General features: G+C 43.4%; 1 protein-coding gene across 1 annotated transcript in view; it reads left to right on the forward strand.

Annotated features, from left to right (window-relative positions):
* Window positions 1–26228, forward strand: part of CCDC3 (coiled-coil domain containing 3) — a 35122-nt gene extending 8894 nt beyond the window's left edge. Inside the window, exon 3 of the mRNA XM_079303605.1 lies at window positions 24137–26228. Within this exon, the coding sequence (XP_079159731.1) occupies window positions 24137–24412 (276 nt within the window). The 3' untranslated portion in view covers window positions 24413–26228. The remainder of the gene's footprint in view (window positions 1–24136) is intronic.
* Window positions 26229–27186: the final 958 nt, after the last annotated feature.

A 27186-nucleotide genomic window follows, 5' to 3' on the forward strand; every position in this document is an offset into this window, starting at 1 on the left:
GGAAAAGTGGACACTAGAGACATGAGGAGGCTGATTTCAGTCTACTGTCTCCTTTCCTGTGTGTGAGGGATACCTCTGATTTCCTGCCCTCCTGTTCATGGCCTCTCCAGAGTGGGAAAGTGAGAAGGGACATCTCAGCACATGTAGACTGTGAGAGATGAAGGGAGAGCTGCAGGGAAAGGGTTGGTGGGGATCTGGGATGTGAAATGGAGTAGTGCAGGGTGATGGATGCTTGAAAGAGCTTGTGTCCACAGCCAAATCCCCTTCCTCAACAGAGATGTGTGTACTCAAGGTGCTCCCCACCTGGGATATGTTCTCTAAGGAGAGGAGTTGAGGCTAGTGCTCTTAAGGTGGATAGGCAAAACGGAATGTGCAGTCCAAAAAAGCAGATAATTTTTTTTTTTTTTTTTTTAAATCCAGTCATGATTACTAGTCATACTTATCCCATGACATTTCAGTCTCAGAGGGTGGAGGTACCAACTTTGCCTGGGATCTACTGAAAGGTGCTCAAATCTGAGTCCTGGCATCCTGCTGACAGTAACACACTGGGGCTATCCCAGTGCTTTTGGTTGGGTTGGGAGCAGGAGGGGAAGCAACCATCAGAGCTGACTGCACATGGCTCTTCACCTGTTTGGATTTTCCTAGACTTTGTCTTGAGCCAGCTCTTGGGGAATACAATCAGAATAACTCTCAGGCAAGTTTTCTGGAACAACATCTGCCAAAATTAATGAGGGAGGTACCCATATTATGTGTTGTTCAAACCCAATTGTGGGAGCCACCACACCCTTCTGTAAATCTGTGAGTCTGTAGATAGGTTGGGTGGTGTTTGTGTGCAAAGCAATACTTTGTGTTGGTCAGCAGATGGAAAGGATGATTCATGTAGACCAGCAGTCCTGGACCAGGATCTCTCCTTGATGAACTTGATGTTTCTACAGGCACTGTGGACAGACCTTTCCTTTGGTTTAGTTGCTGGCTCTAGTTGACCTTGAACTCAGGAAAAATATTTTCATTCAATTTCTGTCTGTCTCCTGACCCACCTGTGAGACAGATACAGAAAAAGATGGAGCAATACATATATTAAAATCAACACCCACCAAAATCCAGCTGGCAGCTGGCAGACAGCACACCTGTGATGCTGCCTGTAACCAGATCAGCCATTGTGGCTTGAAGGGAGGTGAGATCTTTTAATTTGGGACATATTTTCTCCCAGCCCATGCATTTAGATGTTTATTTTCACAAATGACAAGCCAAATTGGCTCTGAGGCAGTAGGAGTTCAAGTCCCTAATGGAAGCAGCAGATGGAGCCTTTCAAACCTGGTCCTGCCTCCGCCAGCCAAGTACCTTTCCAAATTCCCCTGGAGAAGGGTCCTTGCCCTGCTATGCTCAGCCAGGAGCAGCCATGTGGTGCCAGGCTTGGCTTGGCTGCTGGCCCTGGCAGCACTCAGCCCCTTGCAGCAGCTAATATGAAGTGACAAACCAAAGTGCCTGGTTTGGAGGGACTGGGAACATACGGTTTTGGTGGACCAATTGCAGCTGGTTGCTGTGCAAATTATTGCAGGTGCTTCCAGCAGCTGATGCAGTGACTCCTTCCTCTTGCTGCCCCAGTCTGTCAACTTTTTTGGAACAAGGCTGCTGCAACTGTTAGTTGAGTTATCTGTAACAAGAATGACAGCAGGGAAAAATACACTGAGGGAGAAGCAAGTTTCCATGACACTGTAAAATACAAAAGGAAAATAATATAACTAAAAAGACAGGTCTGAATTTCTGCCCAAAAAACATAAGAGCAAGCAAGGAAAATAATATTTCCTGAGATCTGAAAGCACTTACTGGACTTTTTCTGCAGTATTTTTGCATATCCTAGATCAGTAAAGAACTAGTAGCAACTGCAAGGGGGAATGTTGGTGCAATGGTTTATATCGAGACAAGATGTGGGACTAAAATGCAAGCTGGTATTTATATACTGTTATCCTCAAATTGACCCATCTTCACTATGCAGGGGCAGCAGGAGAACTATTTCATTCTGGAGAGGTAAAGCAAGGCAGGTGTGTTGGGCTCTGTATCCCAGTCTAGTGGAGGCAATTCTTTTTTGATCCTGGATTCATACCCTCTGGGATTAGAAACAAGTGTCTGAATTTTTTTTTGCCTGTAAACTTATTTGTCAAAATCCTGTGCCCTTCCCCTCCCTGCCTTATTGCACAGGTAGTGCTGTACTTTGAGTAAGGAGTTTTTTTCAGGTGGGTGACATATAAGCAGCTGGGGGTTGGTTGTTTATTCAAACAGAGCATGTTGGTGGTGTGAAGTCTGGCTTCCTTCTTCAGGTGAATGGTGTCTCATATCCTCTTCATTTCTACAAAATGCAATGAGTTTATTGCCTTTATTTGTCTCTGCTGTGCACTCATTTCAGAGCACGATTGTTTGTTTGACTTTCTTTTCCAGAGACTTTAAACAGGATACAAACACAAATATGTTCTTCTGGATGTTGTTTATTAGATTTTTTTAATTGTGGAAAATTATTTAATTGTTTAACTGGATTTTTTAAATTGCTTAATTGCTGGGGAGAGAAAGGAGGGAAAGTTAAAGTGGAGGAACAGCTTGTACTGACAATGGCTCAGGATAGGAATAGAAATTCAGATGCTTTAAATCCTAATTTCCCTTACATTTGGAAAGAAAGAAATCCCATTTCAGAGCCTTTGAAGCAAAACCACAGCAACCACATCCACTCAAAATGCTCTATTTTGTTGCAGAGTGAAGAAGCTGTTTTCCACCTTTAAAGTAACAAACTTGGGTGTGGAAGATGAGCAATAATGAGGAAGGGGCTTAGTCACATAGGGCACCTCTGCCACATGCTTGCTCTAAAAGAGTTCTGAGGTCTGGGCTGGCTGGGAGAGTTTATTCATGGTCTGTAAAAATTGTCTCAAGTGAGAATCTCTGTGTACATGACTTATCTGGGGGGAGGAAACTTACTTGGTCTGCAAGTACCTCTGCTGGAGAGTTATCTGTGAATAGAGACAAAGAAAAAATAACAATGTAAATGATAGAAAATTAAAATAACTGATGGAAATAGGAAATGAAGAAATAACCCACTAAACTGTGTGGCCTACTGATGTGGCAAAATCTACGTTATTTACAAAGCTTGGGTTATGCTGGGAGATTGAGGTGGGGCAGGAGAAGACCTTCCTGTTTGGCTGCCTGCATCTGGAGGAAGAGCCATTGCATGGCTCATGACATGGCTCTGTGAAGACTTTCAGAGTCCTGTTACTCTTCAAACTGTTTGTGCTGCTGTCTCTGGAGAGGGTTTATGTCCCCCACAGCTCCAGCAGGTACCAGAAAGCATCCAAAGCTCACCTCCATCAGCTGGATTAAAAAAGACAACTGGCAGTGAATTTTTCTAAAAATCACTTCCAAATTCTCTGTGCCATGCTGGACATAAATTCTGGTGTTGTGAAAAACTTCTGAGGATTGGAAACAAACACTTTTAAGAAAACTCTATGGAAGGGTTGTTACTACCATCAATGATTTAGGTTTTGTCATTTTACACATTTTAGGTTCAGAAAATGTTTCAAAAAAACCATTTTGTTTGAGTTGAGTGAACAGGATTTGTCCCTCAGAATCCCAGCTGAGCCTGTGTTTTCTTAAGTCTTGCTTTCAAAGGGCAGAGGAACAAATGCAATTCTTGATTCTTTTCCCAAAGGTGTAGAATCATCGATTAAATGTGTCCTGGAAATAATACTTTGTGCTCAAATCTTGCCTCCTGTAATAAAAATGGCTTGAAACCACATCCAGTGACAAAATCCTGCTATGTTTAACCCATGTCTGAAAGCTGCTGAACTCCTGATGGGAAATGTGCTGCTGCTTCCAAATCAGTGGCACTCTGGAGATGCTGAAATGCATCCTCTCCTTGCAGACACTCATTGCTCAAGAAACACATTACAAATGTCAAGGATATAAGGAGCAGACCCCTTCCATCAAATCTTTAGGCCAGAGAAGGGCTAAAAACAAAATCCCAGACTGGAGGCATCCCTGAGGCATTTGCCTGCCTGTTCTGTCTGGACTCCAGGATCCACCTCTGGTTGCTGCTCATTGTCAGGAACTCTGACACAGGAGGAGCCTCCTGTGGTCCCTGCTAAGGAAGGGGTGTTCATCACACTCTGGTAATTGCATTTGCTACGGTATTTACAGCATTCCCTATGTTTTGAAATGGAGAAATCTCAGCTTTGCCCAGGCTCATTGTGTACTTTAATGTGCTCCTGAGCCCACACGTATCTTTAAACATTAACTTTCCTTTTCCTTTTCCTTTTCATTTCATCTGCAGTCAATATTCCTGACTTCTCTAAAGCAGCATAGGGATTTGGAAATCCTTCCCCAGCACAATATTGGAGTGGAAAGATCTCCTAATGTTGCACCCAGTGCTGGGTGAAGCCCTGCAAATAACTGTTTTCAGATTCTGCTGCTTTTGAGGCAAAGACTACATTAATTGCAGGAACAGGAGTCATTTGATCTCACATTGTGGTCTGGCCTTGGCCATGGATGAACTTATTCTAAAAGGGACTGATGTAGTCCTGGGCCATTTATGCCACAACACCTTGACCATGACCATGGCTCTGTCCCATTGCCTTTTTTATTCTGGATATAGCAGTTCCAGATTAGATTCAGTGGTGAGGAAAAGGCCAGACTGGCTCAAGCCCTGCAGAATGCCTGGAGTCCTCCTTCTGTATCTGTTGCTGTGTGGAGCAGGTGGCTTGAATTTGGCTGGAGCTTATGATGCATTTTGGAGTCTTTATCTTGTAGCTTATAAATCCTTTTGGATAAAATACGCTGAATGCATGAAGGATGTAGAGTTTTGTTTTGTGGATTTAAATCCAATCTTCTAAATTGTTTTAAAGCAATTCCTTGTGTTTTGAAATTCTGAAATCTCTGTCCCCCCCTTTTTAAGGCCTGTGGACAATCATGGACTGATTTATGAAATGGTGCAAAATATGTAAAAGAAATAAAAAAAAAATTAAAAATAGTGCTATGAAAAGAAAAAATAAAAAAAGAAAGAACACATATGTTATCAATACCAAGAGGGAACATTGTCTCTGACACAGAAAGCCTTTAACTCTAAAGCTTGCAGAACAACTGGAATAATCTTTCTAATGCAGTTAACATTATTGGAGCAGTCATGGGCTCTTTGAATTACTTCAACATTGAGTTTAGGGCTTTTTCTGTTTGAACTTCAAGTATGCAATGTAGATGCTACTCTGAACATATTTTTTCTACGCATTTTATGATAAATATTCTGGCTTTGGCTTGGCTTCTAGGTTGGATGTATTTAAGTATTAGCTGAACAGAGCTAAAGAGCTTGTCTACTTCAGTATTGATCTTAAAGTGTGAGAAAAGATTGCATTTCAGACAGGAGCAGATTACAGGAGTCCTTTTGTTAGGTGCTTTATTGTCAGGAGTCCTGAATTAGTGCAAAATTCCAGTTTTCTGAGGAAGTAAAGTAAAAGACTGTCAGCATTCTCCCCTGTCCCCACCCCAAGACCCACAGTATACCAAGAGATACTAAGTCAGTTATCCATGGAAGAGTACAGGAAGAGAGTTTTAGCAGATGCTCTCCTATTCTCCAGTGTTTTCAGGTGAAGAAGACTCCATGGTGAAGTAATTTCCATATATTTATTTGTTTCTATATATTCAGTGACATCCAGTCAATTTATCTCCTGTCCAGCCTTCTCTTGAGAATCATAACTTTTTGATTGCCTTCAACCTGTTTCCTGATTTATTATTCTCCTAGTTCTTCTGCTGGAAAACATTGTCAGTGTCTATTTTCTCCCTTCATAGCATTCATGCTTTTGTAGACCTTTATCCTCAACCCTCTCTCGGAACAGGAGACAAAATTACAGACCAAGCTTAATGTCTGAGCCTCAGAGAAGGTTGCTCCTCCCCTATCCTGGATAGGAATCAGCTACCACTAACACTCTGCAATGCAAGTCCTTGAGAAAAGAGGGAGTAAAGCCCCTTCCCTGGCTGTCTGGGACCTCCCACTGCTATTGCCACAGGGAAATTTCAAAGTTTTGCCTAGACTGTTAGAAGTGCCAACAGGGAAAGCAAATATTTGTGTGTAAGACTTAACCCCAAGAAGATTAAGTGCAGATGAATGTCAATAGTGCCAGCAACCTGTGAGAGAAAGTGAAAACTGAGAAGGATGTGAAAACAGAATGTGATGCGGAAAAAAAGGAAGAATAAGAAAGAATAAAATGCAAAACAGATTAGAAGCAAATCAGGGAGAAGGAAAATTTCAATGGGGTTTTTTGCTTTCCCAAATAGAGCAGCATGAAGACCAGCAAGACAAGCAAAAGGGGCTCATCAGTGTTAGCAGCTTGGGAGGTTTCAGGGGTAAGCACAAATTAGGGAGGGGTAGGAATGAGGGATGCAGCTTGATGGGATGCTACATGGACAGTAGACGCCTTTTGGGAAGGATCCTGGAAGCAATGAATGTCTTGCACAGTCTTTAGTTCCTACCTCTTCAGTTCTGGAAGTCAATTGCTAGCTGGGGAAATGGTGATCCGTGGGAAGAGGTTTGGTTTTGTGAAGCTTGGCCCATGTTCTGTGGGAGGAGAGTTGTACTGTTTGGAAAGCATCCATCTCAGGAAAATCATAAGTGGTAGGGCTGTCTAGACTAGTCAGGAAGGCGTGAACAAATAACCAGAGTAAAATAGAAGAAGAAGAAAAAAAAGTGTGATTCCTCACCTAGAATTAAATAAGGATGTCAGGCAAAAAAATAACTCAAGGCTTCAAAGGATGCAAACAGAAGATGTTCTTAACTGGCTGTACTCTAAGGTTAACAAGGAGAGGAAATCAGACATGCTCATGGCTGGATTTACATGTCACTGCTGGAAGCGGGTGGGGAGATGCGTGATAGGAATGTTACAATTAATTATTGCAAATCTCCTGGTAACCACTGTGTGGGCAGTGTGCAGGTGTGTGTGAGGACCTTGGCAGCCTGACAAAAATGTAATTATTGGTTATGGAGGTAGCAGTGCTCACTCTTTGGCACTTTGTCAATCAGCAGAGTGGTAATTAGCCATTGCTAGAGGCCACTGTGTTTCTCTGAAGAGGAAAGTAGAACCTCCTCAAACACCTGGATGTGGTCTGGGTGAGAGCATGGGGGGAATTGTCTTACCTGGGAGACTGCAATTACAGCAAGGATTTCCTGACTCAGAAATCAAACCAGAACTATTCTGCCTTAATTGTTTTTCTTTCTTGACCTGCAGCTTGAAACTGGCAGCAATCTGCATCCATATAACCCAATCAAAATACAGTGGCATTTTGAAGTGAAGTAGATCATTAATTTTTAGTTTGCCAGGGGTCATGATGGATTTTCTGTCACTGAAAAGGAGGTTGAATCTCTTTTCTAGGAAAGATATGCACCTGCTGAAGTAATTTGGTGAGCAAAAGGAATGACTTCCAGCAATTTTATACAGGAAGTCTGATACAATCTGGTTTAAAGAGAACTGATTCTTGTTACCCTCATTGCTTCATATTGGACAGCGTGTTATTTTCTAGTTTGGGTGACAAATGTGGGGTTTGGGGCTATATTCCATATAATGGAGAATTCAGTGTCCCTGCCCCAAAGCCCATTTTTAGGGATTTTCCTCCCTGTGGGTCATAGGAAATCATGTTTACAAAGAAATCTGAACCACAGGAGTGAATAAGAAGCAGCCTTGAGAGCATGGTCAAAAGCTGTCCAAGGCACTATCTTTCCTCTTTCCATCTTTCCAATTTCTATTATAGCAGAGGAGTCAGGGTGAGAAAAAGTGTTGCTGTAAGGAGCCTTTTAAAGTTCCCCATCAAATGCAGGAGAACACACAGAGCAGCTTTAAAAACAAGGGGAAAACAAAGGCAAATATATCTCTGACACAGCAGTGACAGCCAAGAAGAGCTTGTCAGGCCTGGGTTCCTTCAAAGACATGCACTGAGCCCTTTCACACTCTTAGTGCTGTTTGCTGAAGTATTAAGGAAGTGGGAAAGCATCCAGAAAACTGGTTCAACTCAGCTGACATGGTGGAGTTTGAAAAAGAACAGGAAGGAGATGTGCAGCACACTCCTGACCTGACACCAGCTGGGGACACAGTGATGCATCACGCTGGTCCTGCTGCTGCAGACTCTGCTCTGAGATGTCCAGCAGCTGTTGAAGGGGATAGTGGAATAACATCTTCTCACAGCTGCTACAGAGTTGGATGTCCTAATGAAATATGGAGATGGATTTTTGGGGTAGCCTTCAAGAAGCTCTTGACCTAGCTGGCTATAAGGAGTGAAAGTGCCCCACAACTGTATTGCCCTGGAAGACATGGACAGTCTGTAACAGTGAATTGATTGTAATTTGTCAGAGCTGAGCAGACCTATGTCCTCTTCCTCTGAGCTTCTGCAAGCTTTTCAGATGCTGTGAGAGAATTACTTGTGAACTGTAATGCCTGCAGTGGTAAAACTCATAACAGACACACAGGATGAAGATTGAGGAGTGCTCATTTGTGGTTGCTACAGACGTTCTTTGTCATGGCCATTACTGCAACTTTATAGTCATTTAACCATATTTTTAAAGTCCAGGCAACCCACAATTGTAACCACTGTGTCACCACCCAAGATTCAAAATTCAGCTCAGAATCAATGAGGTTATAACTGCATAGAACCTGCAATTTAACACCAAGGGGAGTTGGCACAAGAAGACACTTACCTATCTTCTCAGGTAATGCAGAATTTATTACAGCACCCCTCCCTTTTCCTCTTTCCTTTTATGTGGTTTGTATAGCTCTCACAAACTACAAGTTATACATAGAAAGTAAAGTAAAAAATTAGTTTGAAATATGAAGCCACATTCAGAATTTTTTGGATGAAAGTAACTGTTAGTTCAGGGTATTCATCTCCTTTGAGAAGTGGTAGAGATGGAACATTGCTTGTGAGATCTTTCATCTGAACTTTGGGGGCTGAGCCCAGTGATTTAATCAACTGATGTTTAAGTTGAATTATCCCAATAATTTTTGTTCTGACTGAAAATTTTTTTAATAATTAAGCTTTGAAATACCTGGGAATTATTCCCTCAGCAATCAAAGGATGTGGGATGCATTTTCAACTGCCTTCATTAAATTTAAACATTTAAGCCTTCAATGTAAAACATGAGTTTACACCTTCCCAGCAATGACACTACTGACTATAAAAGGCACGACTAAGCTGTTATGAGATGTTGGACAGATGGCAGCTTCTTTAGCTGCTGCCACATTACTTTTGCTCTCCTTTCTGCTGCATATTCATTCAAGTTGCTGCCTGGTCATGAAAGCAAGTCTTGAACTCACAGCCTTGAGTCCATTGCAAAGCATCTTCTCTGGTCTGTCACTCTCCAGTCCCAAAAACAAAAGGTCAGCCACATTTCTTGACATTTTTTTGTGGATCTGAACATCCAAGTCCAACCTCACAGTTGTTCTGGCTGTATCTCAGGAACTCACTTCAGAACTGAAGTGTTTAAACAATTTTTACCTGGCATTAAGGCATGACAGTGATTAGCAGAGCTGGGAGGCAACATCTAAGTATCTACTAAATATCTAAGTATCTACTGAGTTCTTTTTGCTTCTAGACATCTGCCTTCCTTCCCATGCAACTCTGAAAACAATATGCCTGTCTCTTTGCCTGTATTTCATGTGTGGTATTGTGGAGAGAGCTCATTACAAGCTCAAGTGTAGCCAGCACTTAGTTGCAAGTGCAAACATATCGTGAATGTCTGTGTTGCATTAGGATCTTTCCAGAAGACATTGAAACACAGCCAAGATGGCTTCACAGGCTCAGTGTTCTTCCAGCATCTGCTGGTTCAACTGTTCTTAAAAAATGTAGGAGTTTGGGAGAGCATGGATGTCAGCATGTCCTGGTTTGAAGGACAGGTATCTGCCATTAAAGGCAGAAGCTTCTCTATGAAATGGAGAATGTAAACCCCCCTCTCTCCAAATTAATATAATTTTGAAATTAAGGAGCTCTCAGGCAAAGATATGGGAATTAGGAATAACAGTTCTTTACTAGGAAAATTAAAATAGAAATGCAGTATTACAAAGAACAATCCCAACCTTGACAGAGCCAGAATACAACCTGACACCCTGTCAGTCAGTCAGTCAGTCAGGGTGCTGGTAGCAGTCCCATTCAATGGTGGCTGCATCCTCCTGCAGTGGCAGGTGTGGTTCAGCTGAAGCTGTGCTCCTGTAGAAGGTGCAGTTTTCCTCTGAAGGTCCAGGGATGATGGGGAAAGGTCTGGCTTTCCTCTGGAATCCAGTGGAAAGAAGGCACTTTGCTATTCAAAATCTCAGTTTTTATCTAGGTAGGAAAGGCTTGGCTCCTTCCTCTGGCTGGAGCATCTCCCAGTGGGATGATGTAATTTTATCAGTCATACAGTGGGACTGAATGGCCCAGCAGCAGATGATATCTTCCTGGAGGGAGGATGGGTTGTGGAAAAGATAAAGATGATTGCCTCACCTGATTTTAAAGATGATCCATTAGCAGATAGTATGTGCCACAGAGATAAGGAATCACTGCCCCACCCAGCTTCAAGAGATGGTGATAGAATCCACATTTCTGGTCACATCCTGTATTGCAACCCAGCACACAGCACCAGTAAAGATTTGTAGTGCATCAAGTAGCAGGATACAGATGAGTTGTTTAGAGCTCAGGCAGCCTTCTCTTTGCTTGAGCCTTCAAGTAGAACTTCATGGAGAGAAGTGTAGTGAGCTGTGGCAGGAGGTGGCTCTGGGGAACCACTAGGTGCTTTATTTCACAATCCCAGAGCTGCACTGCACATCCACCCCCACCTCCTGTCCTGAGGGGCTCCACCAGCCCAGTGAAACACTCCAGAGCCTGGAGCTAGCCTGCCAGGAAGGATGGGAGGCAAATGTGAAACCAGTTGCATTGCAGGCTTTGCAGTGGTTGTGAGGTCTCCTGTTTGGAGTTTCCCAGGCCACAGAGCTCAGGCAAAGCACCTGAGGGAATGAGAGCTGTCTTAGCTTGCCAGATGTGTCAAATCAGTGCAATCTCCACCATGACAGGGAATTAGTTTGGTGAGTAGGAGACATGTAATTTTGCTTGACAACTGTTGGTTCAGTTCACAGAGTTCATTGTTGCACAGTGAGCAGATTCCTCCTGGGAGAAACACAGCCAGACTGCTCCAGATGCCTGTATGGTGTGCATCAGCTCCTAATGGGAACATGAGGGATCCACAGCTGCTCCTTCACACACCTTCTGAACCCTTTCCCTGTCTTTCTGCTCATCCCCAACACATCTAGAGCTTCAGTCTACAGACAGTAGACTCAAATTGACTCTTGCTCAGATTGACTTGCTCATGTGGATGCAGCCAACAGCCTCAGCCTTTTTGGGGTGTCTCACCTGAGTTTTAGGCACACAAGTCTCACTGTGGGTTTCTGGAACTTCCAGTTACTTGTCTCTTCTTCCTCTCTTTTCTTTCCCTGAAGCCTGTCCACATGACACCTGCTCTGGCCACCTTACTGTTCAGACATGTGTGAGTCCATCAGAGTCTGCCATGGCAAATGTGACAGGAGATGTGGAGAAGTACATTGTCCATGGCTTAGTGAGGCAATTCTGTGTCCTTTTGGTTGAAAATATGACCATAATGCCTTCCATCTGACCAGCAGTGAACTGAATAATCCCAGGAGATCAGGAGCATCTTTACAGTATCATATCAAGACATTTGCTCTTATATTTCTGCCTGATATTTCAAGCAAAACTCAGCTTTGTTTTGTCCACAGGCAAGTACAACCTCTGCTTCACTCTCAAATAGCATCCAAAGCATTAAGGAAACATGGGTTCATCAACATGTCCATGAGTTTTTAGCAAGCTGAGATTCTGCTTTCTGACAGCTCTGCTTAGGCTGACATATGTTCCTGCCCTTTCCTTCTGTGCAGGAATGTGTCTCTTTATTTCCATGAAAACCTCCATGGTGAGGAGTTTCCTTTTATTCCTGCACATATCCTGAATTGCTTCATAAAAGTCACTGATGATGAGAGCTGGAATTATCTTCACATTTTATAACTTGGCTAAAAAAATTCTGGCTGCAAGCTAAATCTTGACGCGTAAATCTCAGCCAGGAAATAATTTAGTTTCTCTCTTTCCATCAAAACAGCAAACAACTCGGCCCACTCCCAAACAGTTGCAAAGTTCTCAATGGTAAAAGGGTATTTTAGGAAGGGATTAAATAAAGAAATGTTACTAAGTGGCAGTCTCTAGGGTGGGGAGAATGTGGAAGGAAAAACATTTAGAATTATGCAATTTCTTAGGATTTTTTTTGTTTGTTTTTCTTCACTTGAAATGCCTCACAAATATCTGGAGGGAGCAGGATAGATCATCAATTTGATTGACTTTTAGTAACACTGACTGCCACGAGAAGTGTAGATGTGGCTGTGTGCCAGTACAGGGATGCACTTATTAACAGGATTAAACAGAGCAAGGCAGAACTGAGAGATCACCTGGATGGGGCTCAGATTAAACAAATTGGTCATCCAGTTTTATCAGCTGAGTTTGTGTTTCACTCTACATGTACCAGCCCTAAACCCCATCTGGCTGATGAGGAGAGGCCTCAAATACCTGCAGGAAATGGTCTTTGCCATTCCCTCCAGAGGCTTAGTGCCATGTCAATTTCTGACCTAGGTAATGAGTCAGAATAAAAATTTTATTCCATTCCTGTAAAAACCCCTTTTGTATTATTCTGCTGGGTTTTCTGCTCGTTTACTGACCCTTAGGTCCAAAATAGTAAAAGAAATGACCATTACCATGTTGTTGCCTAACCACTCACACCCATTTTGTTGGTGAATGATGGCTAAGGAATGATTTGTTTTCCATGGCCCAATAAAGGCAATTGATAGAAGTTGTCTCTTTGACATGGTCTTGGGGCCATGGACACTGCTCATGTGTCTGAACCATATCTAAGCCATGTTCACAAAGCCAGGATTTTTCCCTTCTTGGATAATGTGGACTAAAATGCCTTGATCAGACACATAAATATACAATTTTTATATTGCAAACTTGTATTGACTAAATCCCTCAATATTGAAAGTTCAATCAGTCATTTGATCCAGTGATGGGCAATTTATCCAGGATCCTTACTGAACAATATCTTTCCAGATTGCAGGAGACAAGGCTGAAGTTCTGGGCAATGCCTACCAGCACCTGAGGAAAAACCTGGTTTCTGGGCTCATACTCTGAATTTGCACAGAGAAGCACTGTGGCCATTATGCATTCAAGTAAAGTATCTGCTCAAGAGTCCTGGCTCTGTTATTGCTCCTGTCCCATACACACTATTCAGGCTTTGAAAATAGACATTTCTGGATTAGATTATAGTGACTCAGAAACTCTATAAATCACAGATGTTCTGTGATCCATTTTTGGAGACAGGGAATTGAAGCACAGGGAAGATAGTTACTGGACCTACTCTGCCCTAACTGGTTATTGCCCTCACAGTCCCATTCCTCTGATTAGGATGAGCATTTTATCTGCCCTCTTTGATGAGGTGTGAAGTGCACGTGTTGCTTAATGAGAACAGGCTGTTCAGATAACATAGCTCATAATGACAGAGATTTTGTTCTTCCAACATTATAATTGACAAAAGACAGGGCAAGTGTCCTAATTATGGGACTAGACAGGAGCCCAAGTCCTGACTTCCTCAGAGTGGATTTGCCATATTTTTTTTGTCTTTTTTTGTTGTTGGGGTTTTTTTAGTTTGTTTGTTTGTTTTGTTTTGTTTTGTTTTATTTTTTAATTCTGTGATGTTTGGCAATTTTTGTGGAGTTGTGTGGATGGTGATTGGTGTGGGTGCTGTGATTGCTACTGCAGGAGGGTTGTGAGGCAATCCAGATCATGTGTTCTTCAAGGCTGTCCATTTCCTGGCCCTTGCTACTGCTAAAGTGATGCAATACAAAGCTGGTGAAAGTACAGATAACTTCTGTGTCAGAGAAATATGGGAAAAGCATAACAAATACCACAAAAGAATTTTGGACTGATAGAGAATATTAATTTCATAATCACATTTAAAGCACACACAAACAGTAACACGGACTTACAGGGGGATGCATTTGCTGCCTATCCCTAAGTATCTGGCCAGGAACAACAGCAGATTTTACAGGTAAAAAGACATCACAGCAGGGTATTATGAGATTTTTCAGACCTCAGTGCAGTTATTCACGAAAGAGCCAAAGCCCAAGGTAGTGCATGATTGAACTGCAGCTCGAAGGTATCACCATGTGCTCACTGTGCACTGGGGTGGCACTTGCTATGTAATTATCTCTCTCCAGCACAATTATTAACATAGGATTAAACAGTTGAGAGCCACCACTGCTACATTAACCAGCAGTGGGGTGTGTGCTCTGTAATTTAGATGCTTGCAGGGAAGAGTTCACCACAGGGCATCCTCCAGCCCTGTGAGTGTTTTGTCCTCTGTAACTGTGGCTGCAATCCTCCTTCTCCTGAAATCAGGCTGCAAGGAGTGCTCCAGGCTTGTCATCCTTCCCTTATGACCTTGTTTTCCATGGGCATTGTAGCCAGCCCTGTGTGAAAAGCTTTTCCCTGTATAAGGCAGTAAGTTGTGCAGCACATGGTGGGAGTTTCCGTGTCTGTATGAAATGCAGCAAAACAGCAGGGAGAGATTTTGGCCAGTAAATACAACATTGGATTTCAAATATGACCCTGTATTTCCCTGACCTTGTATTTCTGTTGAGAATTGAAATAGTGGCCCAGGAATAGAACTTGATCTGGGGAATTGTACTAGAGTGAAAACAGCTTTTGTCTCCTATAGAAACAGTTATTAATGCCCCAAACACTCAGGGCCATCTGAGCACATGCAAGCAGGAGGGTTGCTCCTAAATACCTCACCTTGAAAACTGCCTATTTGACAAATGCTGCCATCTTCAAAATGTTGTGCATTTATCTCAGCCAGGGTGGTCTGGGGCCCTTTCAGGATTTGCAGCCCACGCAGCAGCCAGAGCTGTGGACAGGCTGCTCTGGGCTGCCTGGTGGGACAGGAATATCTGTGAGTAACAGTGAGCTCCCCTCAGCCAGATGTTAGTGCTTGGAGCTTGTTGTTCAGAGCTGCTGATTAGTCTCTCAGGCATTTGGTGCCTTTCTCAGCACTGACAGAGAGTGCCTGCAGATTGCAGATGTTTGTTTTTCCTCCCCTTTGTCTTTGCTTTTTCAGCCTCACCAAGGCTTTTCCACTTCACATTGTGGCAAACTGTGGCACTTTTGTGCTAGAATGAGGGTTGGACCTGGTCCTCAGCCCTGCTGGCTCCATCACCTCAGGCTGCTGGCATGGGGCACAGCAAACAGCTCCTTGCTGAGTCTCCTCTTTGCTCTGGGCTTGCAGAGCAGCCCAGGGGCAGATGCAGTGCCCTTTGTCAAGCCTGTGTTGTGTTTGTGTTTCACCCAGCTTGACTTCAATGCTGCTGCCATCATTTCCAGGCAGGTTTCACAAATCCCTTACTGCTTGCAGGGAAAGGTTTCATTAGAGCCTCTTGTCCTGCTCCTGCCATGCCAGGGGCGTCTCCACCGTGTGCGTAAGCACCGTGTTGGACTCGTTTCCACACTGTTCAACTCACTTCTAGTGCCTGATTCCCTGGTCTAAATTTGTTCCTCTGACTCATCCTCCAGAGGAATTTCTGTCTCTGTAGAGACTGTAGAAAAAGATCAGAAAGCCAATGTTTCCTACCCAGGACTGAGGTTACATATTTTAGCAGGGTGATGCAAAGACTACCGCAAGTGACCCACCAAACACAGATAAATACAAGTCTGAGTGTTTTTTCTGGACCCAGATAAATTGGAAAATAAAGTTAAATATTTCCAGAAATTCTATGGATGCTCAGGAGAGATGTGAACATTCCATTACAGTGGCACTGTAGGGCAGCAGGTTACTCCAGGACACCTGCAATTTCTCCTTGAAATCCAGAAGCCATGAACAGCAGCAGGGCATGCTGAGCCTTCAGCCAAGGAAATCCTATCTGTTTGTAAAGGCAGCTGAGCTGCAGCAGCTTGTGTGCAGTGTGAAGCCAACACATCCAGAGCAGAGGGATTTATAGGGGAACTTGACTTTTATAGATGTTGCATTAACTTTAAACATTTGCCTTTCTCGGCATGGGTTCTCTCCCTGTGCATACAAATGCCCCTGGGTATGATATATTTTCTGGGGAGGAGACATGGCCTCCAATCACAGTAAATGTCCATTTCTTTGCTTTCTTGAGAGGCAGCATTTAGTGCATTGCAGTCATGCTGTGGCTGTTTGCCAAAACCCACTCAGAGCTGCTGGGATTTGCTCAGATTCTCTCTTTCCCCATTTTGACTTATAGGTGACAGAGAAACAAATGTTCTCTTCCTATTATACATAACATTTATTTTATTATGTATTTACTGATCCCAGTTTTTCCCTCCTCATTGACAGAGGATGTGGGCTCTGATCATTTGCAGAGGTCTGTCATGGCCTTACCCCCAGGAGGTTCTGAATTCCTTAAGGCCTTAATCAGCCTTGTTCCCATGTGTCCCCTGTTCTCCCACAGTCCATGCCTCCCACCTGTTCTTTTGTACCCCTTACATCTGAGTTCAAGTAAACCTCAGCTTACAGACATGCCTGCAGCACCTGCCACACCAGAACATCAGTCACCTCTGTCAGGACTCCCAGGGAACTCTACAGGTTCTAAAACATTAGATTGAAGTAAATCATATTTAATGTAAACACCCCAAACGAGCTGTAATCTACTTTAAACCAGTGTTGTTCTTATACAAATGAATACTGGTAAAGATGAATAATTTTTTTCACCATCTGATGCTGGTTCTCAGCTTCAGCTGCATCTGGGAATGGTGTATTTGGATATACTGCACTTCCCTCACTGCTACTGTGCTATAAGGTGTATGCCCTCTACTTGGCAGGACCATTAAAATAAATAAATAAATAAACAAAGAGTTTCTAGAAGCTGTTGTAACACAAGGTAAAGGTCAGTTAATTAAAAAATTTCAATGAATAGGAGAAAATCATATGATGCTGTGCTGCTCTGATCTTTCTTCTTTCCCTGTGTTCCCACCAGTGAGAAGGAAGGACACAATACACTTTGATATTGGGTCTTGGTGGTTTTATCCCTTCCTTGGTATTTAATTAGTTCTCTGTGTGTATGTGTGGGGGGAATGGTGATCTAATCCTATTGAAATACAAGCCAAGCAAAACAAGTTTAGATGGAGACACGGTCATACAGCAACTTTCAGTCAGAGAACAATACACTTGGGGTAAGGTATATTAGCAAAGTAGTTTTAGGCATATCAGATCTAATTGGTTTTATTGTGACTACAGTGATACTAGGTGGGTAAAAGCTGAGTTGATGATTAGAGTGGATAGCGAGTTTTGGTGACTTTAGTAGCTGTGGTAATGGAAAGGTTCTGTACATATTGTTGGGAAAAAAAAGAAAAAGCCTCTCACAGAGACTTTTGAAGCCCTGCTGAAACTGTAATTAGCTCTGAGACAAAAAAACCCCAAAAAACCAAAAAAACAAAAAAGTGAGTATAATTTGGACATTTGGAGTGGTGTCCTGGCTGCTGTCTCTGCTTTTGTGCACTATGCATCATGTGCCACCCCACAGTTCCTTATTGCACTGGCCACCCTGAGAAGTTTTGGTGAGTGAGTCCAAAGAGGGCGATGTGAGTCTCAGCAAAGGCTAAAGGGGCTAAACCCCTGCAAGGGCTCCAAGAACCTCTGCTTTGCCAGCCCTGACCCACCTCAACAGGCACACATCATTGGGAAGCTCTTGGGTGCTACTTGGGTGCAGCTGCTGGGTTTTGAGTGTCTTGAGTTCTGTAACACTGATTTCAACCACTTATGGACATTTTGTGGTGGATGAACACTACCATCTGTCTTGGGTTGCAATACAGGGTGTGGCCAGAAATGTGGATTCTATCACCATCTCTTGAAGATGGGTGGGGCAATGACCCTTATCTCCTTGGCACATATTATCTGCTAATGGGCCATCTTTAAGACTTTATCTTTCCCACAACCCATCCTCCCTCCAGGAAGATATCATCTGTTGCTGGGCCATTCAGTCCCAGTGCATGACTGATAAAATTACATCATCCCATTGGGAGATGCTCCAGCCAGAGGGAGGAGCCAAGCCTTTCCTACCTAGATAAAAATTGAGATTTTGAACACCAAGAAAAAAGCTTCTTTCCACTGGATTCCAGAGGAAAGCTGGACCTTTCTCCATCATCCCTGGACCTTCAGAGGAGACTGCACCTTCTACAGGAGCACTGCTTCAGCTGAACCACACCTGCCACTGCAGGAGGATGCAGCCACCATTGAATGGGACTGCTGCCAACACCCTGACTGACAGAGTGCCAGGCTGTATTCTGGCTCTGTCAGTGTTTTGGGGATTGTTCTTTTTAATACTGTATTTCTATTTCAATTTCCCTAGTAAAGAACTGTTATTCCTAATTCCCATATCTTTGCCTGAGAGCCCCTTAATTTCAAAATTATAATAATTTGGATAGAGGGGGTTTACATTCTCCATTTCAAAGAGAAGTTTCTGCCTTTATTGGCAGATACCTGTCCTTCAAACCAGGCCACCATCACAACCTTATCCATGGCACCTTTATTCACAGAAGGCACAAGGGATGGGGCAGGTGGGGCTGAGCCCCATCTCAGATGAGGAGCAGCATTTTGGCTGCTCCTGCTGAGCAGCTCAGCCATCAGCAGCCTGCAGCTCCCCTCCTGATTCAGCGCCGCATTCCTGCAGCATCCCTGTGGAGGGCTCAGAGTCTGTTCCAAGGAAACCAGGCAGGAGAGTGTCCCTGCTGTGCCCCAGCACCAGGGAGAAGCAGGGCTGGCTCTGCTGTGCCTCCCTGCCTGGCTGCATGGTCAGTGAGGAGAGCAAAGGAACTTGGATGTGCCCCACAGTGAGGTCGTACCCTCTTGATTTATTTTTCTCTTCCTGGAGACCTTCTGTCTCCCACTGCCTGGGCAGGGAATTTAGGGATTTACTGTCAGGACTGACTTATCTGCTCACTTGGCACGAGTGAGGTGCCTGTGGTAGGCAGTCTGGCTCATACTCTACACCATTTTTTTCCCCCCCTTAATTCTCTTCCTGATTAGTGTTTCTATACTTGCTAAACCATTGACTTTTTTTTCCTTCACAAGTATAGGGAATAAGGTGTTGATCCCTTCCTGGGCACTGGCAGTGACTGTGATGATATTTTCCCATCCCCATTTCCAATTCTGGCAGAGGTCATTTGGTGTGACTGTCATTTGGTATCTTTATTTCCACCCTCTCAGCATCTCAGGCTCCAAGGGCCAGGGTAAAGCAAGCCTCAGGACAAGCTCTAGGAGTGGTTTGGGGCCAGGGACCTCTCTTCTCTCCATGGCTGAGGCTCTTTTCACCAGTTCTCAAGTGCCCTGTAATGACCCTGCATCCTGTAAATCCATCCCCAGCCAGAGCAGGGGTGTAAGGGCTGTGAGTTTGAGGGGGAAGTGTGGGGTTTGGAATGGATAACAGCAACATCCATTGCAGATGAGAGCCACCAGCAGCTCAGATACCTTCATACCAAGCAGTGGCTTGATGCAGGTCAGAACAAAATTCTTTTTAAAAACCATGGACATGGATTTGGGTCTGTTTCCAGGGCAAGTTTCTCCAAACTCCAAGAAAATGATCTGTATCCCTGTATGCCCTTGCAGCCTGCCCTGGGGAGTCAGTGCCAATCAGGTGCCATTTGATGGGACTCACTGTGAGATCCATCCCAGTCTGAGACAGTTATCTAGAAAGGAGTCTCCACAGGTGGTCCACTAAGGGAAGTGTTGAAGGCAGGCAAGACATCTCCTCCAGGATGTGCCCATTCCTCTCTGATGACTGTTGGGGAAGGTGACTTCCCCTGACTGGCTGCATCTAAGGAGCTGAAAATCTGCTTTTAGTGAGGACTGAAATGAGTAAGAAAAACAGTGCTGAGACACCTTGGGGTGGGTGTAGCCTGGAAGAGGCTTCCTATAGGTAGTGCTTCATACCCTAAAGAAATCCCCATCTCTAACATTTTGAGTGAACTGGAGAGTTGTGCTACAAACATTACATTTCCTGTGGCAAATGCTGACCCAGCATTCAGCAAGGTAACAACAGCCACAACAATTTCTTTCTCCATCCAGGTCCTGTGCATCTTGTTGATTCATATGAGGTCCAAGGGTGAAATCTCAGCTCACCTCCATTAATGCCAGTGATGTTGGATATATCCTTGGGGCCCTAATTCTATACCTCTGAAAGTGCTGTTCTTGCAGCAAACAAAGGTGGTCAAACTCAGCACTGCCATGCCCCCATCACTTCACCCAACATGATGCTTTAACAGTGCTAACAGGGACTTTTCCACACTTCAGCACATGTGTTAGTCTTGGCTGAAAAATTCCAGTAATTGGAGGTTAAGTCACTCTACTCCAAACTCAATACTCCCCTCTGCCAGACCTCTCCCACTATTCTTTTATTCCTTGTCTTTCTTTACATGTAACACACTCATTCCCACTGGAAAGACTTTTATGTAGTGGCATCCAGTGTTTTTTAGCAGCATTGCCAAAAGGAGCATGCATAAGGAGATAGCTGGGACTCAACATCTCTCCCTTGGGTAGGTGAAGGGCAAGACTTGGATCCACTGCTGAGTTTTGAGTGACTTGAGTTCTGTGGCACTGACTTCAACCACTTATGGACATTTTGTGGTGGATGAACACTATGTTCACTATATATAACACTGTGTTACATATATATCAGTTCAGGGTGTTTGGTAAGGGGTTTGCATGCCTGTAATGCAATGCTCCAAAATTAATTTGTTAGGTTAATGATTGGACTGGATGATCTTGGAGTTCTTTTACAACTTCAGTGATTCTGTGATTCTATTCTATTTGTTACATTGCTGATTTATTTGGCAGATTTTGTAAATCTCCTAGATATGGTGAAACTTTAAACTCAGTATATTTGTGATATGGTTTCTCAGACAAACACTCAAATATATTTAATATGCAGTTTCACAGCTGTAGGTTGTCTGGGATAAATTCTCAGGGTCTGTATGGTTCTTGTGTCACCTTTCTCATTATATCTGGTGCTGCTCTGAACCTGAGTGTACCAGTGGTGAGGATGCCTTCCTAACAAAACTGTGGAACAAGCAGACATGCAGACAGATCTTCAGACCAAACAGCTTGTCTGAATTATGGGTGATGAGGAAATTCAAATTTTGAAGGGAATTTGGAAAATCACCTATAAGGTTCCCTAGTCTTTCTTTGGCTTGGTTAACTTCTCACCAGCTTGTTCAGCAGCTGGGTTGATTGTCCAGGCTGTCCTGAACTCACAGCTGTCACAGTTACAGAGTTCTCAGCACCAGTTTAAGGATAACTCAGCTGCAGCCAGCTGAATCACAGCCCCAGCAGTAACAGCAAGGGCAGGGCAGCACCCACTTAAAAATCATCATTATCATCCCCACTGCAGAGTCCTGTGAAAAATGCTCTTTGTAACCAGCCAGTGAGAATGAGAGGAACTCTACCTTGTTATTTTTCCCCATGTAGAAGGAACAAAGTGTTTATTTTCCAGCTGGTAGGTCTTGCAGTTGCAGGCAGGCATCCAGCTATCAATCTGGGCTCTTCCTATCACCTACCCTGTAGGCAAACCAAGCTGTGCATGTCAGATAGTACCTGATAGTTTAGAACTGTGCTGATAATTTAAGCACAGTGAACAGTGTGTTTCAGACTGGACAGTGAGGACTGGAGAAAAACAGTATAAGCAAATGAGCTGATTAGCTTTTTGATTGTATTTGAGAAGTTTGAGTGGCTTTGTAGAGTAAGTTTACCTCTGCTGACAGAAGACCAACCTCAAAATGTCTGGCAGTGTCTCTGGGATGAGGATAATACTATCCCTGATGTCTGCTATTCCCCATCAGCCAGCCCAGACAGAGGAAATGGGGTTGGGTTCACACAACCTCCCACTTCAGCTGCATGCAGTGTTTGTTCCTCTGCACTGGACTCTGGCATGGGCCATGCCTGCCACTGCATCCACGGAAAATGCAGGAAATCTCTCATGAAGTAGAGTTTCCACCTCATGTCTTCCCAACAAACACATTTCCCTAACTCAGTGTCCTCCTTTACGGGGATTTAAATTCAAGAAGTGTTCTGCTTGAGGTTTTGCAAGGGTTTGGCAAACACAAAAGCCAAGATGTGCTGGCTGTTTTCAAAGAGCTCTTGGAATGAGCTGTGATCAAAACCAAACTCTCTGCTTTTCAACACAATTTCTGGCCCTTTATCTGTGAGCTCTCCATCTCACTAGCATGCATTTATAAAAGAGCCCTAGTGAGAGAACAGTTGGGGCAAAAATTTGCCATATAGCAAAACCCCACAGTGTTTGTGCACAAAGAACAAGAGCTTCCAAGGGAGTGGAAGCAGTTGCTGTGTTTGTGTTGACTGGCCATGGTTTCCCACTGCTGGGGGTTTCCAAAGCAAATGAAACGTTATTCATCAAGGCAGGCTCCCTCCCCAACTTTCAGTTGTTGAAAATACTACAAAGTAAGAAGGAAAGAAACATGTAATCCTTCATCATCACAGTCAGGATTTACTTGTTTATTTAGATTCCCCGTCTGTTCCAAATGTTCTGCCAGAGAAAACCCATCCAGACTGCAGGAGTGCTTGACACACATAGAAAAATTTCTAGATGTATTTAGAAGATAAAGCCAGCAGAATACACTGTGCAGCAGTGCAGCAAGATGAAATTCCCACATTCACAATAAAATATCTTAGGATGTGTTTTGTAAAAAAATAAAAGAGCAGGAGGCACCTGAGGAGAAATTGATTTTGATGTGGATTTTATAAATGAGAAACTTTTTGGTGGAGCTGTCCTTGAGCTCCAGGCACCTCTTCTTTTTCTGCCTGGAAAATGTGTTCCAGGTAGGAAAAAATGGAACTTGGTGTCTTTGTGGTCAGTAAAAGGAGAGGGTTGTGTTCAGAGGGTGATTCTTCCCTCTGCCCTAGGAGGTGCACATCAGCCCCTGTCAGATATTACAGTGGAAATTAAAAGAGAGGAGCCCAGACCTGAGCCTCACTTTTAGCTGCTTAAGAGAAGGCAGCTGAATCCCATCCCAGGTGAGGCTGTGTGTTGGGAACTGAACTCCTTTGCTTTGAAACTACTCAGCAGCCCTTGTAGCTGGTGTTTGTCATCCCACTCCTGTTACTGCACCTACAAACAGGAAACAAGTGAGACCATAAACATACCCATGAGATAGGAGAGATCTTTTGGGTTGTTCTAGGGTGAGGAAGTAGAAGATTTGTCCACCAGATGTTTTGCGACTGTACAATCACCCAGCCCAGTGGATTTGAAAATGCCTTGTGAGCTCTTCTTCTAATGATGCCTTGGGGACAGGACCTTTGAAACCTCCTCTCTTTTAAATTTCCTGAGAGCCACTGGCATGAGAGAACGTCAAGAACCTGATGTCCCTTCTGGGGGCAATACTGCAGCAAGTTGTGTAGGGTAGAATGGGAGGAACAGTTTTTAGGCAATGATCCCCTAAATAATAACTTCTGTTAAATTTATGGGATTGTGAATTCTCCTAGACACTGCTAAGATTTACCCTCTAAGGTTTTTATCTTAAACAAGCCAATATCATGAGGTGTTAAGACACCTCTGTTCTTGGAAAGGCAAAAGAACCAGTCCTGTGTTTGGCAGGTGCTTCCTTATTTCACATGTTGACATAAAGAGCAAAGGGCAGCCTCTTGTCTCAGTCTGGGGTTTCTGAAGGGCTGCTGAGCTGAATCAAAACTAGTTTTCCAAAAGGGACACCCCTTGACCCAAACTCCAGTTTAATACCAGAATTTGGGCAGACTTTCTCCATAAACTCAATGTAATCTCAGCATACTGGACAGGTCTGACAAAACATAAAAGTTCATAAAAGTAATTTTGAATCACTAGTATCATTAAGAACTACAATTTTGGGTGCTAACTAAATCCATAAGTGAAAGAGATTATTTTACTTAAAAAGACATAAAAACAAAGTAAAACACATTCTGCTTTTGAAACGTTGTGAGTTTTCTGCAATGGCTGAATTAACCCTTGCTGTGCTAACCCTTTGTGTGCTGCTGTCCCCACAGCTGATGTGCTCCTCGGTGCAGAAGGCCCTGTTTGAGGAGGAGGACAGGGTGAAGAAGCTGCAGCAGAAGGTGGCGGCGCTGGAGAAGCGCAACAAGCAGCTGCGGGATCGGGTGAAGAAAGTCAAGAGATCTCTCAGGCAGGCCAGGAAAAACTCCAGGCACATGGAGCTGGTGAACAGAAAGCTCAGTGAGAAACTCTCCTCTGCAGGAGGCCAAATGCCCTATATTAACTCTCTGAAGCAGGAGAACTCCCACAGCACCTACCTTAAAGTGTAATGCAAGGACAATGCCCAGGCCGATGGTAGTGGTGAGTTTGTCTGCATTAGGTCAGGGTCTGACCTTGTCCACACTGTGCTTCAGACCTTGCATGCAAAATGAATCTGAACTTGCTTTAGTGCCAGTTTGAACAGGAATGCCAGCTGGATTTGGCACAGCCCAAAGCCATGCCCTTGCTGTTCTCAGTGGACACAGGGCCAGACTGTTGTCTGTGCTTCTCCTCCCTCACCCACCTCCATCTCCACCCCCAGTTTAAGGTTTTCTTTGGTGGATGTGCCAGCCCTCAGGGCCATTACAGGCATTTGACAGAGGAGCTCTTCCTGCCAGTTTACTTCCTCCTCATGGGCTGGGCAAGCAAGGCTTGGGATCCAGAGATGGATGTGGTGGGAATAGTGAAGGCATGAATGCCCTTTGTTCCCTCTGCACCCCCAGGCTCTCAGCCTTGCTTCAGCTTGACTGAAGTCTCCATCCAGTTCCTGGGCATAGGCTGTGTCTGACACTCAGGCAGTTTGTGCCTCTCTGCAGCATGAAATATAGATGCACCCAAATTGTCTTAAGACCATTCCTATATATTCTTAAATATTCTAAATCAAATACACAACAATTTTTATTTTTCCAAGAAGTGCCTCAAGGCTCTCAGTGACTCCCTCAGGTGCCTTTGTCATGGGTCAGCCAACTGGGTTGGAAACCACATCATTTTGGGACTGTGTTTAAACCCAATCCTGCAGTCAGGTGTGGTCTCAGCCTATGAGTGGGTGTTGGATCAAGCCCAGCAGGCAATTTCAGATCCCATTCTCAAGCAGGTTTAAGTTACAGTGTGGACAAAGCTTCAAGTTTTGTAGTCACTGTTTGAGGTATCATGGAGGTTGCTGGGCAGCCTCAGTTACACTTAAAACCTGTAGAGACCACATCAATATCAACAGGGCATTAAAAATTTAGGTAGTTTATATATGTATATATTTTAAAATCCTATGGAAAATATTTTTATTACACATTTGATATAGTCTAATTTCTTAAAATATGAAGTAAAACCTGTTTCTTGGTTATCTTGTAAAAAAGAAAAGTCCATCATATCCTTTATTAGGCATTTACAAACTGACTTCTGCTCAAGCAGTGTGGGTTTAGGATTCAATATCTGTGGCTGATAATGTTAATGCTTGAAACTATCCCTGCACTTGGAAAAGCCCATATCAATTTTCAAATGTGAGCTTCAGTCCAAGCAGAACACAGAAGCTGACTCTCATTACCTTCCAGTTTTGCTCCTTTTGGAAATACTCTTTTTTCCCCTCTTGAAATAATATTGGCATTTCTTAAGATTCTGACTCCTCCACAAGCTCCAATGGTTTCAAAGGCTCCACCTCCCACATCACCACAATTTGAATGTTTTCTGCTGGAGTCAGCAATGCTGTTTCCTGAGAATTGCTACAGAACTTAGGCTTCCCTAGAAGCCATCAAGAGATTTTGACTCCAAAATTTAAATCCATAGAAAATTAACTGCATTTTACTGTTTTATTTTCTGGTTTCTAAACTACTGTTTAAATAAATGAACTTGTTTTCCTGGGATAGGTATTAAAAGCTTGTGTTTTAATTGTTTTTTGCTAACAAAAATATTCCGTCTGGTATTCATTTATGTTTTATAAGTGTTTGTATAAACCTGAGAAAATACAATTAATGCAGTTACGCCTTTGCTGTAATTACAGATTTTCCAAACACAATGTTGAATATATTTTTGTTTTGGCTGGTATCTTTGTTGCTTGATGAAAAGATTGGAATTTTCTTCCTGTTTTTCCCTTTGTCTTCCTTAGGAAAAAAAAAAAAAAAAAAAAAAAAAGTAAAACATTTTGTTCTCCTTGTAAGTTTTGTGAGAATTTTGTTTATTCTGCAAAGAAAACAAAAAGAACCTCCCCAAATGCAAAGTCCAAATGCAGCCCAAAGTGCTCTCACTGGGTACAAAACCCAAAAAGATTGTTTCCTTGTGAGTTTTTCATTCCTGCTTGGGTTTGGATCATTTCCAGAGGTAAGGACTAGTCAGATCAGGTCACAAGTTAAGCCTCTCAACAACTAACAGGGGATGCCAAACCTAAATAAAAATGCCATTAAAGTGTCAGCACTGATTGCCTGTCCCTGCTGGTGACAGTATCCAGAGGGTGACCAGGGCTGCACATGCAGGAAGCACAAGTGGAATGAGGAATTTGGGTTCTGTCTTCCCAGGCTGGTACCCCTCACAGGGCCTGCCTGACACATGCTGGAACTTTTACACCCACTCCAAGGCAATTTCAGGGATCAGCTCATCTGGAGACCTGCAAAAAGGGCAACATTTTATGCCATTTCCAAGAGTCAAGGGAAAGGCATGATTGAGTATGTTCCTCTTGAAAAGCTATGAGGGAGGGACTGAGATGCAGAAATGAAGAGGAGGTTGGCATAGATGGATGGGTTGGCAAGAGATGGTGTAGAAACCCAAAGAACATCCTAGTAAAAACCAGAAAGACAGAAAAAAAAATCCCCATTTGGTTAGAAACAACACCCAATGTGTCAGCCCCCCTTGAGAAGTTGAAAGATGCTTTACAGATTAGTAACATTTGCTTTTGCAAAAATATCAGGAGCTTGAAGGCTGCCAGAGCATCTGCAAGACCAGTGCTAGGGGTTTCCAGAGCAGCTGGACACAACTGGAGATAAGGATGGGATTTTTGGCATCTGCACTCACTGTGGGGATGTTTTTGTGGACAAATAAATGGGGAGGAGAGAAGAGGAGAGGAGAGGAGAGGAGAGGAGAG

This window comes from Erithacus rubecula, assembly GCF_903797595.1.
Source record: "Erithacus rubecula genome assembly, chromosome: 4".
Lineage (NCBI taxonomy): Eukaryota > Metazoa > Chordata > Aves > Passeriformes > Muscicapidae > Erithacus > Erithacus rubecula.